General features: G+C 56.8%; 1 protein-coding gene across 2 annotated transcripts in view; it reads right to left on the bottom strand.

Moving 5' to 3' along the window:
* Pmepa1 (prostate transmembrane protein, androgen induced 1) overlaps window positions 1-14,480 on the bottom strand; it is a 49,690-nt gene extending 35,210 nt beyond the window's left edge. The window contains exon 1 of one of the 2 annotated variants that reach the window (XM_027946400.2): window positions 13,940-14,480. In XM_027946400.2, coding sequence (XP_027802201.1) covers window positions 13,940-14,048 — 109 coding nt within the window. In that variant the 5' untranslated portion in view covers window positions 14,049-14,480. Of the gene's footprint in view, window positions 1-9,679; window positions 9,785-13,939 lie in introns of those variants that run through there. The other variant, XM_027946401.2, reaches the window with a different exon arrangement.
* Window positions 14,481-16,411: the final 1,931 nt, after the last annotated feature.

Genomic DNA, 16,411 nt, shown 5'->3' with positions numbered 1-16,411 from the left:
CTGAGCTGCCCCTCAGCAGGTGAGGACAGGAGGCCCCGCCTGATCCGCCTCTCCCCTCCCCTGCCCCATGGTAGGACCCTGCCTAGGCCACAGTGGCCCCTCATTCCCTCAGGATGTGACCCAGTGACCTTGATCTCATTAGAATCCAGTTGACCCTGACCTTCAAATGGTTGGGTAACCTCAGAAGGTGAAAGGGCCAAGTGCTTCCATTCTGAAAGAGAAGCCCCAGGTCTGTAATTGCTTGTTAAAGGCCCAGAAGGTGCCCGGGACACAGTTCCCAACGTCACTCTCCGTCTCCCTGACCTTTGCCATCTCTAAATACTCCATGAAAAGGATTTAAAAGTCTCAATGTCTTTCTTTCCAACTGAAACACACACTCGGCTGGTTCACTTTTTCTGCTTAGCCTGTCTCAACACCACTCATGAAGTCCGGGCCGGGCCTGCTCTGCTTCCCTGGTGCAGAGTTAACACGCACTGACCCACGCACACAAGGGTTAAAGCCCGTTCACTTGCCACCGACACCCTCTCCTGGGCGACCAGTCTGCTCTGAGCTTGCGGACCTGGTAGGGTGTGTGTGGCAGGTGGGCCAGACAGTCCCATGCCTTCTGTCCTCGGAGCCTCAGCCTCTCCACCTGGACAAGGGGTTTGGTGGGTGCCACAGGATGGCACGTGGCACTACTCGTGCACCCAGCAGGCCCTCAGTGGATCACAGTGGTGAAGTCCCAGAGGTCAGGGCTGCCTATGGCACGGTGGTTTCACAGAGGAAGAACCAGGGCCTGGGAGCCACAGGGCTGGAGCCCCGACTCTGACGGGCACCCTAACTCTGGGCCCCATGTGTGCACACATCAGTGGTGGGCCCCAACCCCCAGAACGCCGCTCCGTTCTGCGGTCCACACTGTCTGGAGGAAGGCAGCCTCAGCCTCACCACCTCTGAGTAACACCTCCTAAGACATGACTCATACCTGTCTGGGGTCACCCACATCCTCGTTCCCTGCACAGGAATGTGGGCCAGGTGAGAGGGGAGGGCGGTGGCTCCAGGCTGGCACTGGCAGCTGTCGGGCTGCAGAGCCCCAGAAGTGCTGGAGCTGCTGTGACTTTGAGGCTGTGCCACCACCCTGAGTGTCCCCCCCACCGGATGGGGCTGGGATGTGTGCCCAGCCCTGGGCACCTGTTCATGGGACTCAGATTCAGTTACAAAGTGTTTTCCCTCAGAGGCACCTGGATCCCACCACGGGCCCAGCCCTGCCTTTCCACAGCCCTCTGCCCTGTTTAAAATGGTTACAATGCAATGCTCCACCAACAGAAGCCCCTGCTGATACATGCAGCCACTGGGCGGGGGTGGGGGGATCAAAGTCCCCAAGAGACCAGACCAAAGCACACGCAGTGCAGTTCCCTGTGCAGAATCTGCCAATGAAACATCCTCTCTAGTGAGGGGCCCAGGCTCCTCAGGGTCTCTGGGGGCAGGTGCTGAGTTGGGCAGAGGCCTCACACCTGGATCTGGGCCCTGGCTGTGCACACAGCTGCCCAGATGCTCAGGAGGGCACACCTTGGGCCCTGAACTTCCCCTCCACAAACACCAGGGCTCCTGGGGGGAGGAGGAGGGAACCTTCACCTCCCAAGTCTTCCTTGTTCCGATGGGACCCCTGAGGTCAGTGAGGCCCTTCTTACAGAGCAGAAAATTAAGAGAAGAGAGGGAGAGGGAAGGGAGAGAGAGGCGAGCCAGGGCTCCCCTGGGCTCTGGGGACAGAAAAACCTCAGGTTTTAGAATGTCCCCCTTGGACCTGGGGCTCCAGCTCCTGTCCCGGCTTCTCTGTGATTCTCAGTCCACCTAGCGTCCAGTGCCCTGTGGGTCACGGTGACCCTTCTCCCTTCAGCTGCAACCTGACACTGGAGGATTCTTGCTGCCTCCTGCTCTGAGCCTCAGGGATCACAGCCTGGTGACCCTTCCAAGAAGGGACTGTGTGGAGGAGGGGCAGGTGCCCAGCCAGCTGAACAGGACACGGGCCCAGCTGGGAAAGTCCAAGAGGGCAGAGGCGTGGGGAGGCCAAGTGCAGCCTCCTTTAAGCCCAGTGACAGGTGTTCTGAGGCCCAGAGGAAGGTGGGGCCATCCCCGCATGGACAGGCGAAGCACAGGCTTTGGAGTCCCACAGTCCAAGTTTCAAGGCTCTGCTGCTCGGTGCTGAGTGAGCTCTGGCAAGGGACTTAGCTCCATCTCCTCAGGTGGAAGGGGCTGCTCTGAGGATCAGGGCGGGCGTGCAAAGTGCCCCTACCTTCCACAGGAATGGTGAGGGTTGAGAGAGCATCTTGGAGGTGGTGAGCCCTGAGAAAAGCCTTCAAGTACACGCAGCTGCAGGGCGTGGGGTTTGTTCTCTAAATCCTGATAGTCTCCCAGATTTCGTAACCCACCCCCACTCACCTGAGTCTATTCTGGGGAGACCCCAGGGCTCACTCTCACTGGAGTGGAAAGGGCTGCTGCACCATGCTTAGGGAGGACTCCAGACCTCTGCAGAAAGAGGCAGGCAAGGAGGCAGAGGCACAGCTGGGTCTTCGACCCTGGTTTTAAAGTGAAGGCTCAGGGGACTGAGAAATCGCAGAGTGGTTAGATCTCACTCCATATCTAACCGTGATCTAGCAAGATCTTTGCTCTCCATTGCACTGGAAGCTACCTTACCAGAGGGCTGCGGGGTCTCTGATACATGCCTGGAGGGGGATCCAAGCCTGAGCACTGGCCGTAGGGCTAGGTCATCCGCAGGGGATGGAGGAGGAGCAGCCTCGGGATCACGGGAGGATTGCCCTGGCTTGAAAGCAGCCCAGAGGGACTCCACAGGGACAGGAGCAGCAGAAGGGAGGAGGTCCTAGATTCTGCACGCAGGGACAATTCCTCCTCCTGCCAGTGTGTCTTCAGCCTCTGTTGTTCTGTCAGCCATTTCTCTGTGCAAACAACTTCTAGTTTTCCTGTGAGGCCTGTCTACATCCTGGATGGCCAATAGATTTCATCACTCAAGCCCACAGAACACCCAGAGCACCACCTCTGTAAAGATCTGAGCCCAGCCAGGATGGATGTTGCAATTGATTAGCAATGTCTGCCACGGGCAGCAATCACAGTGCCGGGTCGAATGCCGTGCACTCAACACCCCGATCTATACTCTGGAAGCCTCAAAGCAGCTTGATAAATCCTGATTGGATCCTCCTCTAACTACAGGGTTACCAGCACATTTCTCTTCCAGTGAACTTCCTCACAGCCAGTACCTGGTCAGCCAAGCTCTGCACTTGGCCCTGACCTAGGAGATGTAGATACAAAAATACCCAAGCCAGGTTTTCATTCAGTGTGCAAAGTAGGGGATGCAGGGAAGCTGGGCCAGAGGACCAAGCTGAGGAGGGACTCCAGGAAAGAAATCCCAAGGAAACACCCTCAACTAAACTCAGGCAACTGAGGCCAGGCACTAACAGGCAGAGCCTGGGTTTATTTGGGCAAGTGGAAGCTGGACCTATAATCATACCTCTGGGCATATGGCAAGCAACTCTAATTACCCTCTAGATGGGAGGACAGTGACAATTTTATTTGGGGCCCAAAGCAACTCATAAAATTATGGAAAATCAGTAGCATTGCACGTAAGTTCATACACCCTACAGAATTTTGCAAAGATCTAACGACTGTCATTGTTAGAGAGACAGGAGGTGGGGGTGGCCCTGTATACTTAAGCCTAGACGACTAGATGATTCCATGGTGGATCCACTCAACACTAGATTGTCAAAAAGGCAACGGTCTCTGCACTTGTGACTCACTTCACACTCCCCTCTAGGTCCTAGGGAGAGCCCTTAGTGCCAGCCTGCCCAGAGACCACCACCCACAAGCCTGGGGAGACACACACCTGGACAGGAGGTGCATTTGCTGGATCTGTGTTCAAGAGTGGCATCTAAAGGGGCTGGTGGCATTTAACCAGTCATTTCAACAGTGTAATCAACACCCTCTCCTCCACCCTCTCCATATGCCCACCTCTTTCTCCCACACCATAAATAGATTAGAAAAACAGTTTCCTCCAGTGGCCATGACCCCATAGGCTGCTCAGCTCAGCCCCAGTGAATCACCCTGGCTCACCACAGCGGCATTCTAAACTGACTGCAGGGTAGCGAGGCGGCACAGACACCAATAAATGAATCACACCTTCCGCAAGACCAAACCTTTGGCTTTTACAGACACCAATTACAAAGGAGAAAGAGAAAGAACAAAGAAATTACTCAGGGTGTTTGCGCAGAGTTGATTCAGAGGTTTACAGAATCATCAGCAACCAAGCTGCTGTTAGGAAGGCCGCCAGTGCTTCGGCCAGGGGCAGTGCTGCCCCTGGGACTCCTGGGTCAGTGGGACGGGAGTGGGGCAGGTCCCAAACTCTTGTGGGGTTCTCAGGCTTTATTGGACCCTCTCCCTTTCACTTCTACCCACTTCTGGAGGGTCACTCAAGACCCCCATTAGTCCTTCCCAGGCATAGCTGCCTGAGCCGGGCAAAGGTGATCAGGATTTGAGCACCTGTGCTCAGCCGCTCTCTGCAGGGACTCAGAGTTCCTTAAACAAGGCAGCCGAGATGGAAGGGACAGCCTGTCTCCTGGGATCCTGAAGCACTCAATACACCAACTTGCCCAAGCACCTGAATCACATGGAACTCTGCCGCCAAGTTTGCCCCTGGGCCCAGGGTGTCCCAATCTAGTGGGCAGCCTGGTGCAGGAGGGGATGAGACCCAGCTGACACCTGACTTGCCTGCCAGCTCCCGTCACCCCCCCCCCATGGTTTACTGAGCGCCACTGGCACGGAGCCCGTGCTGGGGCGGAACAGATGATTCTTTCCTCACCTCAGTGCAGGAATCCTGAACCCTCGCTCAGGAACATGCATGGCAGCTAAGTTCAGGGAGGAGTCCCTTCCTGAAGACCTCATAGCTTTTAAAGCCTCAACCCAGGACCTGGCAACACACCTCCTGCCCCGCGGGACTGTCCCATGGGCCAGGGGAGGCAAGTGGGGGGCATGGCGTTCCCTCAACATTGAGCCCAGGGAGCAGCGGGCAATCAGACGGCCCAGACCACTTGGCTGGAAAACCCTGGGGACAGGGTGGTTAACTTTGCCAAATCTTCTGGGAAATGACTGCCTACTGCCCTTCTGCCAAGGACAGAGCCTGGGAAACTGACCTCACCTGCCAGTGGGACTCAGGGTGAGACTGGGAGGAGGCAGGAGCACTGGGGCCTCCGGCCCTGGTGGACAGAGTCACACATTCCCAGCTAGTACACGTGTGTGCACACATGTCCTAAAACACAGGCACGCTGTACACACGTGAAGATGCCATTTCAGATGTCACAGAACATTTTTACATTCTCAGACACTAACACCCTAATAAATGATTGTGGGATTTGTCACTTTCACTCCAAGCTCTCAAAGCCAAGAGTGGACACATCACATCCTAGTGACCTTAGAGACCAACAGACACTCTTCCATCCCTGATCAATGAAATCAACGACAACCTATCAGTGACAACAGAAGCCATCCCTGACAGACCCCACCAGAAACCGCACTTTACCCAACACCACCCACACCCCCAGCAGCTGAGGAGGACCACACGCCTCTGCGCTGCCCCAAGAATGCCATGCTAACAGCCCAGCCAGGACCCACACAGCCTCCTGCCACCCCCGGCACCCGTGTCAGGGGCAGACTACATGGGACACTTTCTCAAAACTTGAACTGCTTGACTGTTCAGAGGGCTGAGGGCAGCCCAGCACTGCCACCAAGAAGCAGTAGGTGGTGTCAGTTCTAGAGGACAGTGAAACTCCAAGGGTCACCTCGAGGAGACCAAATGCAAGCCAGTTCCAGGTATCCAGATGCCAGAGCCAAGGGGGATATGAAACTTGTGACCAAATAACTAAAGGTCTCTCTTCTACCATCAGAGCCACTTCCCAAGCCCACGGGTACAATGACAAATGGTTTTAGTCAAAATCCACGAGAAGGAAAAGCAAAGCAGTGGCCGCATTTCCCAGCGCTGGACACCCTCCCACGTCACTGCAGGCCACTCTGAGCTGCCATCTTCTAAAACAAACACATATTAGAAATTACAGGAACATCAGGCAGATCCGAACGCACGTGAGTCACGTGCGGCCTCTCAAGGTCACATCTGAGCAAAGGCAAGCTCCACTGGAGGCTGCCAAACCCTTTAGGGAAGGAGAGTAGCCAACACTGCTCAAGTCCGCAGTGATGTGTGCAGGAAGAGTCACCCTGGAAACCCTCTCTCCGGGCAGGCGGGGGGGGGGGGGGCAGGCCCCGTGCATTTTGTGGTCCTGATGCCCCTGCCCCTGGGGCGGAAGTGGGAAGGCACAGGCCTGCATCCTCTTCTGCACCCGCCCTGGGCTGGCTTTGGCTGTCTCGGAGCTGGTGGGTAGGAGGCGAAGGCACAGCTTCCTGCCGCTGATGGTAGAAACTTCTTCAGCGCATTAAAAATAATACTTGGTGCCAGGGGGGCTTGTCATAGCTTCAGCGAATGTCCTGACAACTCTACGGTGGGTGCAAACCCCTCCCCCCACTTCAGAAGAGCAAGTGAAGGCATGAGAGGGACTGATGGTTGTCAAAGTCCATACCTCATCCATGTCCTGCCCTGCTGGGAGCATCTAGGAGCCAGCCTGCCGGCCCACCCTGCCTATTTCTTTACCTCACCAGATGCACATGAGGTGCCTACCAGACAGGAGGCAGGGGCTTGGGGCAGGGGCTTGGTGACTGGAGGGAAATAGACACAGCACAACTGTCTACATGGACTCGTAGCTACTGCCAGGACAGTGTGATCAGGAGAGCCACCAGGAGCTCCTGGACACCAACAGGGAGACCAGTGGGGGGACCTCCCTGCACACACTCCTCTCCACTCCCTCCCTGAAATGGACTGGCACGTCCTTGATGTCTCAGAGGGGCCAAGTTCACCTGAATCACACCAGCAGGCATATGACAAATGCTACCCAACACCGGAGCACCTAAAGATGCTCTGTGTCCCACCTTGTCCCCATCAGGCCTTGATTTGGCCCCTCCAGGGGTGGGATGTACACCAGCCATGCACTCAGCAACCACCGAGACATCTGGTGATGCCAGTGTCCGGATGTGCCCAGGCGCTGGAGGAACAGACTCTGGCTCCTTACGCAGACTGACACGCACGTTTCCAAGGAACGTCAGCCAGTGACTTCTGGAGTGGACCCAGCTGCCTGCTCGGGGGTGACAGAGCTGTCAGCATTCTTCCCTAATGGACGGGCCAAGATGGACAAGACCTAAAATACCACTGCAATGGTGAGGCTTGCAAAGCAGCCCGGGGCACAGGGGCTGGGTGTGGTGTGCACGAGGTAGTGCACAAGCATGGGCTATGGGGCCAGGGAGCCTGGGTGTGAGTTCAGCCTCTCTCCAGTTCCTGGCTCTGTGACCTGGAGCAAGCGTCTTACACTCTCTGGGCCTATATTTGCAAGTTGATGACAGCAATGGCTTTGCTCACAGAGTTGCTTTGAAGGTTGAGAAAAATTGGTCACTAGTGCCTGGCACATACTAACTAATATCTCCACATCCAGCTAGGGAAAGCAGGAGAAGGAAAAGTCTACCAGCCACTTGGGAACAGAAGAGAAGCCACTCTGACTCTCAGAGAGTGCAGAGATGTTCCAAACTTTCCCAGGCTCACCCGGCAGTGCTGAAGCCCCTGCCCCCATCAGCCAGCCGTTCGTTCTGTGATTTTTCCCAGCTTGGTGACAGTCGCTTCTGCCAGTGACTGACAAGACCCCGAAGAGACCCCAGAAGTGTCAGGGTTTGGCTTTGTAGTGTCACCCGATGGGAAAAGAGGCTGGCTGCCGGCTGGGTGTTGCCATGGCTTCCTGCAGGGTGCAGCCCACCTGGGGGAGGAGGCAGCAGCAGTGCTCAGGGAGGAGCTGAGGGTGGCTGCAGAGACCAGGTCCTGGCCGAGACGGTCTGCTCTGCATGGACGCTCACTTCTGAAAACCTGAAAGTGACCCCAAAACCGGGAATCTCAAACCATCACAGGTTTCTGGGCTTTCTGTTCCTGGTTGCTTTGTGGACTGGAGCAGCGAAGTACCTGAACGTCGGGTGGTGCTGATGGCACCACCCTAGCTCTGTGCTTCCTGCTCCCCTGCCAGCCCCTGGGCACCAAGGCTGCTGGTATGGAGGTCCCCGAGGACAGCCCCAAGGCCTCCTGCACCAGGGGTGGGCAGCTGGGGTTTTGGTAGCTCAGTCTGCGGTGGGCCTGGAAAGATGGGGAATGTGACTCGAATATCCAACGACCTCCACATTCAATGTCGGGGTCTCCAGGTGGGCCTGTTGGTTCTGGCGTTCCCAGCTGGTCCCAAGACGGGGAACCCTTTTCCTGGTGAGACTGTGCCAGAGGGTGGCCTCCAAGGACCAGGCAAAATGGACAGTGGAGTCTAATCCACTGCCATCCCCCACCAATGAACTCACAGCAGGGCCACAGCCCTGGGGATGATCTCTGAACACCAGAAACAGCATGCACGCGGCATCACTGGGACCACACCGCACAGCCATGCCCAGTGACGGCAAGTTCAGGATGTCCATCCATCTGATCCTTGGTCACCCTGCAGGACAAGCCACTAGACAGGGCAGACTGGGTCTGTGAGCAGTTTTTTTTTTTGTTTTGTTTTGCTTTTTTGGCAGTCCTAGGGACTGAGCGCAGCACTGCTCCACCACTGAGCCAGGGCACCAGCCCTTTTCATTTTTTATTTCAACACGCGGCTTGCTCGTTGCCCAGGCCAGCCTCAACTTGTGATCCTCCTGCTCAGCCTCCCGAGGAGCTGGGCTGACAGGCGTGCACTACCATACATACCCACATTGCGGGCAGGTTTCATAGGGCCTCTCAGGGAGAAGGAAAAAAAGGAACTGTCACTGTTTAAAACCCAGAAGTTTAGTGGGCTTGGGGTGCAGCTCAGTGGCAGAGCACATACCTAGAGTGTGCCAACACCCTGGGTTTCAAGCTCAGCACTGCAAAGAAGCACTAAATAATCATAATAACTCTAGGAGCTTTACATCAAGATCTAGCCTGCTCGGTCCCTGGAGCTGAAAGACCTGGCCTCCTGGGGCCCACATGCAAAGAAGAGCTGAGTGGAAACAGGAGCTCCTTTATTTTATTTTATTCTATTTAATTTAATTTTTGCAATAGTGGGGATGGAACCAGGACCTTGCTCATGCCAGGCAAGTGCTGTACCACTGAGTGCTGGTCCCCCAGCCTGCAGGAACCCCTTTAGACAAGACTCACCCCAGCTCCCTGAGGTGCACCTCAAAGGCAACTGAGTTTCCCCGGAACCCTGCCCTCCAGCCTCGGGCAGCCCTGACCAGCGCGGTGCCACCCTCATTGCTCCATGAAAGCAGGCGCCGCAGACACTCGGTCCTACACGTGTCCCCACCACGCCTGCGTTACACAACACCTTTTAAAAGCAAAGAGGAGCCTTAGCTTTGATCCCCTCTCAGCCTGTGCATCATACAGGAGCCTGGGGCTGGCCAGACGACAGCCTTCAAAGTTCAATCTGTAGGAGTTGCTTCCCTGTGGGCAGGATTCCAGGTGCCTAGCTCTGTGGAGTGCAACTCCCGAGGAGATGAGGCTTCGCAGGTCCTCTGGCTTGGGCCCTATACCCCACCCTGTGCCTGGACATCTCCTTACTTTTAAATGACTGACCACATCATGGACATCTCAACACTCTGGTCCTGCAGTCTGATCACAACTGAGCCAGCGGCTCTTGGGGGACAGCCCCCTCACTTTCCTCCTCTTCTGAAGGTGGAGCACACAGCTCTGCAGGGCTTCCTGGGGAGGCACCCTCTCTTTCCTCTTTCTCTCCTGCATACCTAGATGTTTTAACCATCTCCAACCCAAACTGAAGCTGGTAGAGAAGGCAGGAAGGGTGGGGGGAGCTGTGAGTATGTAAGTGTGCAAGCACACGTATACGTGTGTGGGCAGACGCAGTCTTCTACGTCTTGACAAATACCGACTGGCCCCTGACCCTCTGCACAGCACGGCTGGAACAGTGCGGTCCCCTGGGAGTCTGCTCTCAGAGCACAGCCACAACACTCAACTCCCTGGTTGCACCATGACCTCAAACTCAGGCAGCCAGGAAGCTGAGGCCCAGGGCAGAGCAGCTGGCTGACACCCATGCCTTCCCATCTCCCCTCGTCCCAGTGAGAGCCAGAACTTCGTCTTCAGAGGGGCCCCTCCTTCTCCTGGCACACAACAGGTGCTCCCTAAAGGCTGAGTGGATAAGTGGCAGGTGCCAACTTGGAGAGTGAGCTTCCCCAGGCCTTTACAGGGACTAATTTCTGAAGGGAATCAAGGTCCATCTCTAGCAATCAGCAGTCTGACTCCTGGGGAACCAACAGCTAAGTAGACAGTGGTTGCTGGGCAGGGGCACCAACCATGTCTGGAGACACCTTTGGCTGGCAATTGAGAAGAGTATTGGCACCGAGCAGGTAGGGGCCACGAGTGCTGCTAACACTGTACTGTGCAGGACAGCCTTTCTCTGCCAACCAGCAGAACTTATCTGACCCAGAAGGTCCTAGTGGAGAGGTGGACAGACCCTGGGTTCAGGCAACGACAAAACCTGGGCAGCTCACGCCAGATCCGCCAATGGAGAACTGGTGTCCCGTGAGTTTCTAAGGGTTTGAAGCATTTTTTGGAACAGGTTGGAGAAGAGAAATCAGAGGATCAAGGGCCCCAGCTAGACAGCGGTGCCGACAAACAAGACAGCCACTGTAGGTGACGGCACAGTGGCAGGTCCAGGGCAGGGGGCACCCTCCCCAGGGGCTAGTGCAGTGTGGCCCATAGTCTGGGTTGTCTAAAAGTGTGGTTGGCATCTACCTGCCATCAAGATTCAGGCTGGAGAGAGACAGTTACTTCTGAGAGCTTCAGCAGAACTGAAAAGAGTGCCAAGAGAAATGTGAGCCAGGAGGACAGCTTTCCTCCAAAGTGCCCAGAAAGTCCTCTAGGGCCACTTCACTCCTGCAGGTGGCTTTGAATCCTCGGACCCCTGGCTCTGTAAAAGAACTGCGTATTTTTTCATTGTGTGCTTTGGGAACAGTGAATTCCACCTCTCAATTATCCAAAAAGTGGGATCACCGGAATACCTAATTAAAACTCTCCTGCTCCCAGGTTCAAGGTGCATCTTCTCTGGGTCCCAAGTCCCCAATTCAGGAGGTAGAGGGTGCAGTCTGCATAAATACTGGACCAAACTTGGGATGAGGGTAGGCTGGGGGCCTTGGGCAACGCTTTGCACTGCTGATTCCCTCATCTCCAAGCCAAGGGTGCAAACCCCAAGCTCACCAAGGATCCTCCCAGGTCTCAAACTGGGGCAGCTGAAGGCCACACAGGGGAACCCACTCACTGGTAGAGAGGGATCCTTGAGCCAGACCTTGGAGAACAAAGGCTGAACCTGGATAGACTGTAGAAGTTTAGATTTCACCCATCCTGGCCTCATCTTTCAGGTGAGGAAAACAGGCTCAGGATGGCTTAAGGGACCTCAGAAGTCAATCTCCTTTTGCAGAAAGTTTTTGTTTGTTTGTTTGTTTTGTTTTTGTTTTTTAATAAAAGAACCCCATGGACACTGCCTTGAGGCCCAACTCCAAATCTATCTTCAAAGTTCTACAAGGGCTACAAGCAGCTCCCAAGACTACGAGGTGGAACTCACCAGCCCTTATTAGTTTCTCCCCTTTCTTCCTTCCATCCTTCCCTCCCTCTCTCCCTTCTTATCTTCTGTTGTAAAGAAACCCCAGGGAACCAGAGGCCTTAAGGCTCCCCAGCCCAGCCTTTCAGGGAAATCTGATTAACACTTGCAACAAATGTTACATTATACCCACATATTAAAGACGTGTTCCCTCCCTGCCTTGAGGCCTTCTTCCCGGAAACACAGGGAGGACCTAATTGGGGCACCCAGGGATAGGTCACCGTTTCAAGCACTTACCCCCAGGGTTCCCCTCAAATACTGTATTTGGGAAGTGCCCAGAGCCCAGGCAAGGGGTTCAACATGACACCGCGGTGCCCATGAAGCCTGATAAGGGACAGAAGAATGACCGGGAAGTAAAGAGAGGACAAAACCAGAACATTCAACTACACCTAGATCCTGGAATGTGGCTGACAGGTGATGTGAACTCCGTGTTGGGGAGCTCCCTCCCCAGGCAGCTCCCTCCCCAAGGCAGCTTTACCGAGTGGGGGAAGTAATAAATAAGGCAGCAAGGGTACTGAGCAGCCCGGAGCAAGGGCCAGCCTCTCCCCAGATGGGTGCCAACATACTTTAATAACATCATGATGCATTTCATGACCCCACCCCCACCCCCACCCCCAGTGCACAAATGGCCTCTGGGAAGCAATCAAGCCTAATGCAAGCCAGTTCCCCAAACTCTGGCTCTGGGCAGTTTCTCCTGGACCTCCTGGTCTGCACAGGTGGGGTGGGGTGGGTGGGTAGAGAGCCCAGTTTTCAATTTCAGGATGGGCTGGAGTGGGTCAAGGGGTAGAAGGACCCATTACTGAAGCCTGGCCACTCTGCCCCTGCCAGTCTGGTCATGGGTTATTTTTACTTCTTGCACCTCACTATACAGGTTCAGGGGCCCCAAACTGTGGCAGCCGCCTGCGGAAACTGGCTTATGAGTCACCTAGCGACTGCCCTCATTCCTAGCGACTGCCCTCGTTCCATGACAGTTGCCCGTGGGCTCCTGGTCCCAACTGGAAGAAGGCTGCCATCAGCAGGGAAGAGCTGTGTCCCTGTACCCAGGGAGCTAGGGGACAAGGAGGAGGAAACTATAGCTCAGGGAGGCAAAGGGTCCCCAAAAGAGTGGACCAGGGGAAGGGATCTATATTAGAAGTCAGAACCAAGGAGTAAGGGTTCAACTCCCCACCCAACCTAACATCCACCTGGGTGGGCTACTGAGGAAGGAAGCAGAGGGTGTTTGCTCAGCTTCCGGTTGTACAGGATGCGACTAGCCCAGGGTTCAACACCTGCTCCCCACCCACTCCTAATCCACTGCCCCCTTCTGGGGCAAGGCAGTCCCAACCACAAACGGTCCCAAACTTTGACTCATTTGTAACCGCGGTCCCAGCCAGACTGAGCCAAGCTGTCCAGACAGAGGCTATTTATAGGTGCGTCGGGACACAGACAGTCACAATGACACGAACTGGGGATCCACGTTGGGCCAGAGGCACCGTGTAAGCCTTGGACCACAGACACCTGGACATAATTGGTCCTTAGATTCAGCAGATCTCAGACCCCCGGAGATGCACACAGGCAAGAGAATGGCTAGATCCCCCACAGTGACACAGGTGCTCAGGGAGACTAGGAGACACACTCCTGGGACTCCCTCAGACCCACGGACAACCCAGAGATGCACGGAGACTCCTGAGACGCCAAAGCCCGAGAGAGACACGCCAAAGCGCACACCCCATGGACACACCAAAATCCACTCTCTGACATCGCGACGCAGCGCCACAGACACTCCAGACACACACTGCGGCCCCAGACACTTCACAGACCAGACAGTGTCTCACACGGCCACCCCCACCCCCCGGCCAAAGTTGATAAAGAGCCGGCCTAATTGCGCCAGTGCGACAGCCCCTGAGGGAAATAAAATTTAAACTTCACGGATTCGGCCGCCCCAGCCCTCCCGCGCCGCGCGCCGCCGCTGGGCCCCGGGTCCGAGTCCGGGCGGGCGGGGCGCGGGCAGCGGGGGCCGTGCCAGGCTAGCAGCGCCGCGGGACAAAGCCGGGCCGGACGCCAGCTGCCGCGAGCCGGGAGGGCGCGCCCGGGACGCGCCGGGCGCAGCCGGGGCGCCGGGCGCACTGCCCGAGGGGGCGCGCACCTCCCGGGCCCCAGTCCGCAGCTGCGCCCCGACACCGGGTCCGAGTCTGACGGGGCCTCCGGGGAGGGGGCGCAGGGTCACTCACTGATCTCCATGCTCTGGAACAAAGAGCGTTTGCAGTTGCACGTGCAGGAGACATTGGGCTGCCCGGCGGCGGCGGTGGCGGTGCTGTTGACCCCCATCAAGCGGTGCATGGACGGCGCGGCGGCGCGGCACGGGGCGCGAGGGGCGCGGGGGCGGCCGGGGGGGGCTCCGGCCTGCGCCCGATACTCGGGCCCCGCATGCAGGAGGCGCGCGGCGGGGGAGGCGCGCCCCGGCTCGCCTGGCTCGGGTCGCCGCCAAGTTCCCGGGGCGCCTCGGGGCTCAGTGCGCCGGGCCGCGCTCCTCCGCGCCCCGCGGCCGCCGCTCGGCAGCCCCGGGGGCGTCGGCAGTGTCCGCGGGTGGCGTCCGGAAAATGGGCTGGCAGCCGGGGCGCGCGGTGCCGCCGGGGCTGAGCCTCTGCCGCTGGCTTCCCCCAGCCGAGCGCCTCCGCCGCCGCCGCCGCCGCCTCCTCCTCATTCAAGTCCAAGGAGATCGGGTTTCGCTCCGAGACCGCGGTCGGAGGCAGGCAGACGGTCTGACGTCAGCGCTAGACGGGGCTGCCGGTTCCCACCGCGCGGGGGCCGGGGAGGGGGCGCGCGCTGCGCCAATCCCCGCCGAGGTTCCCCCGCACCCCCTCCCCGGCCCGGGGGGCGGGGTGACGGGAAACGGGGCGGGCTCTTAAAGGGCCAGAGCTTGGCGGCCGGTGTAGACCCGGGACCCGCGCGGCGAAGGAGGGGCACTGTGCGCCCTCCCAACTGGAGTCAGCTCGGATCTCCGGTCCCGCACAGGCGGCGTCCCCACGAGCGAGACTCGCGGGAGTTGCTCGCGCCCTCCCCCCCACTCTCACCCCTGAGGTCCCTGACCCAGGCTTTTGGGGGTAGGCTGTTTCTGGAGAGCATGATGTCCCTGGGGTTTAGGGCTCAGAAGTCAGAGAAAGCGGGAGGAGCCCCCAGATCAGTCACCCATTGCCGGATATCGCAGGGGACTCCGCCTCCAGTTCTGCAGCCCCTAGAGGATCCTAGCCCACTAGGCCCCCCAAGCACTTTAACCCGACCCGAGGCAGTCGGTTTGGAAAGACGGGAACTCGGGTAGACACGCCCGGGACAGCTCTGAGAAACGCCCGGGGGCCCTTGTCATGTAAATACGTGTCCAGGGCTGGTGTATTGTCGCTGCCCCAGCCGGCTGGGCCTCGGACGAATCCACACCCATTGTCTGCTGCCCGAGGGGCCCCCGGACTGGGGGGCGTGGCTCCGGAGTTCAAAGGGGGGGGTCTGTGGGGGTGTACTTTTATTTCATTAAGTTTTAATTACAAGAGTGCTACAAGAACACATTCTCCTGGTTTAAAGAGATATTAAAATATTACATAAGAGGCCTCCCCTCCCTAGCACAACTCTAACCTCTCAAAAATGTGGTGTGGCTCCTGGTAGCCTCTTCCCTAAATCGCCACTTATTTAACAAGCACTTACGGAGCGTCTACTGTGTGCCAGAAGGGGTCCAAATAGTAACTGAACCCCATATCAACTAGGAGAAGCAAAATATTATTGTTTCTATTTTGCGAATCAGAAAGCTGGTCGGCAAAGCTGTTCCCTGTGGTCACACAGTGGTAGAGGTGGAGTTCCAACCAGGGTCCCTGGGTATCTGCCCCTCCACACATTTCTAGTTCTTTAAATATCCACATGCAGTATTCTATAAATCCTGGAGTTTTATTAATGAGCAGGGGCTCCTTTTGTATTCAGAGGGAAAAAAGCTTTTACAAGTCATTTTATTTTTAATCGACTGGATAGAGAAGGAGAAGGGCGATTTGGGAGGTGGTGGTGCAGAGAGAATGATGGGGGCCTGAACAATTCATCCTGCAACACTCGTAGAAAGTCAGCCGGGTTTCGGCTGCTCCTGCCGGGAAGCACAGGCTGATGCTGTCCAGTCCTCCTGGGAAGGCTGGGCAACCAGCCCAAAGGGTTCAAGCCACCAGTGGATGGCTGGTCAGAGCTTTGTGGGGGAAGCCCCCAAGTGTCCAGTCTAGAGAGATGTTCACAGTTGCCAAAGGCCATCTGTTTGAGAAGGGAAACTGTTGTAAAGCCACAACCCAGCCCTAGGACAGGACCCAAGCCCCCACCAGTAAGGCAGTGCCTCTGCCTTGGGGAAGAGGTTTTTCTCCACAGGGACTTTCACTAGGGAAGGTCTTGCTGCAGTGTGGCCCCTGTAACTTGAAGGAAGGCTGGGGAGTCCCGAACATGCCTTGGAGGGCATTGAAAGTCTTGGTTGGGCTTTGGCATGACCCCAGTTCCACTCATCTTCTAGGCACACCTCCCACCAGTCATCCTTTCCTTCATTCAATCAACAAACTGCAGCCCTGCACAGAATTCAGCAATACCAGACAGAGCCCCTGCCCTCCAGGAAGTCTCTGGGTGATCTGGCTCCTCTGGCTGCAAGAAATCACACTTTGATTGTCTTGGAAATGAGGCAGCTTTTACACAAT

Source organism: Marmota flaviventris, chromosome 2 (assembly GCF_047511675.1).
Source record: "Marmota flaviventris isolate mMarFla1 chromosome 2, mMarFla1.hap1, whole genome shotgun sequence".
Taxonomy (NCBI): Eukaryota; Metazoa; Chordata; class Mammalia; order Rodentia; family Sciuridae; genus Marmota; species Marmota flaviventris.
The sequence above is the reverse complement of the archived record's forward strand: the minus strand, read 5'-3'. Positions and strand labels throughout refer to the sequence as shown.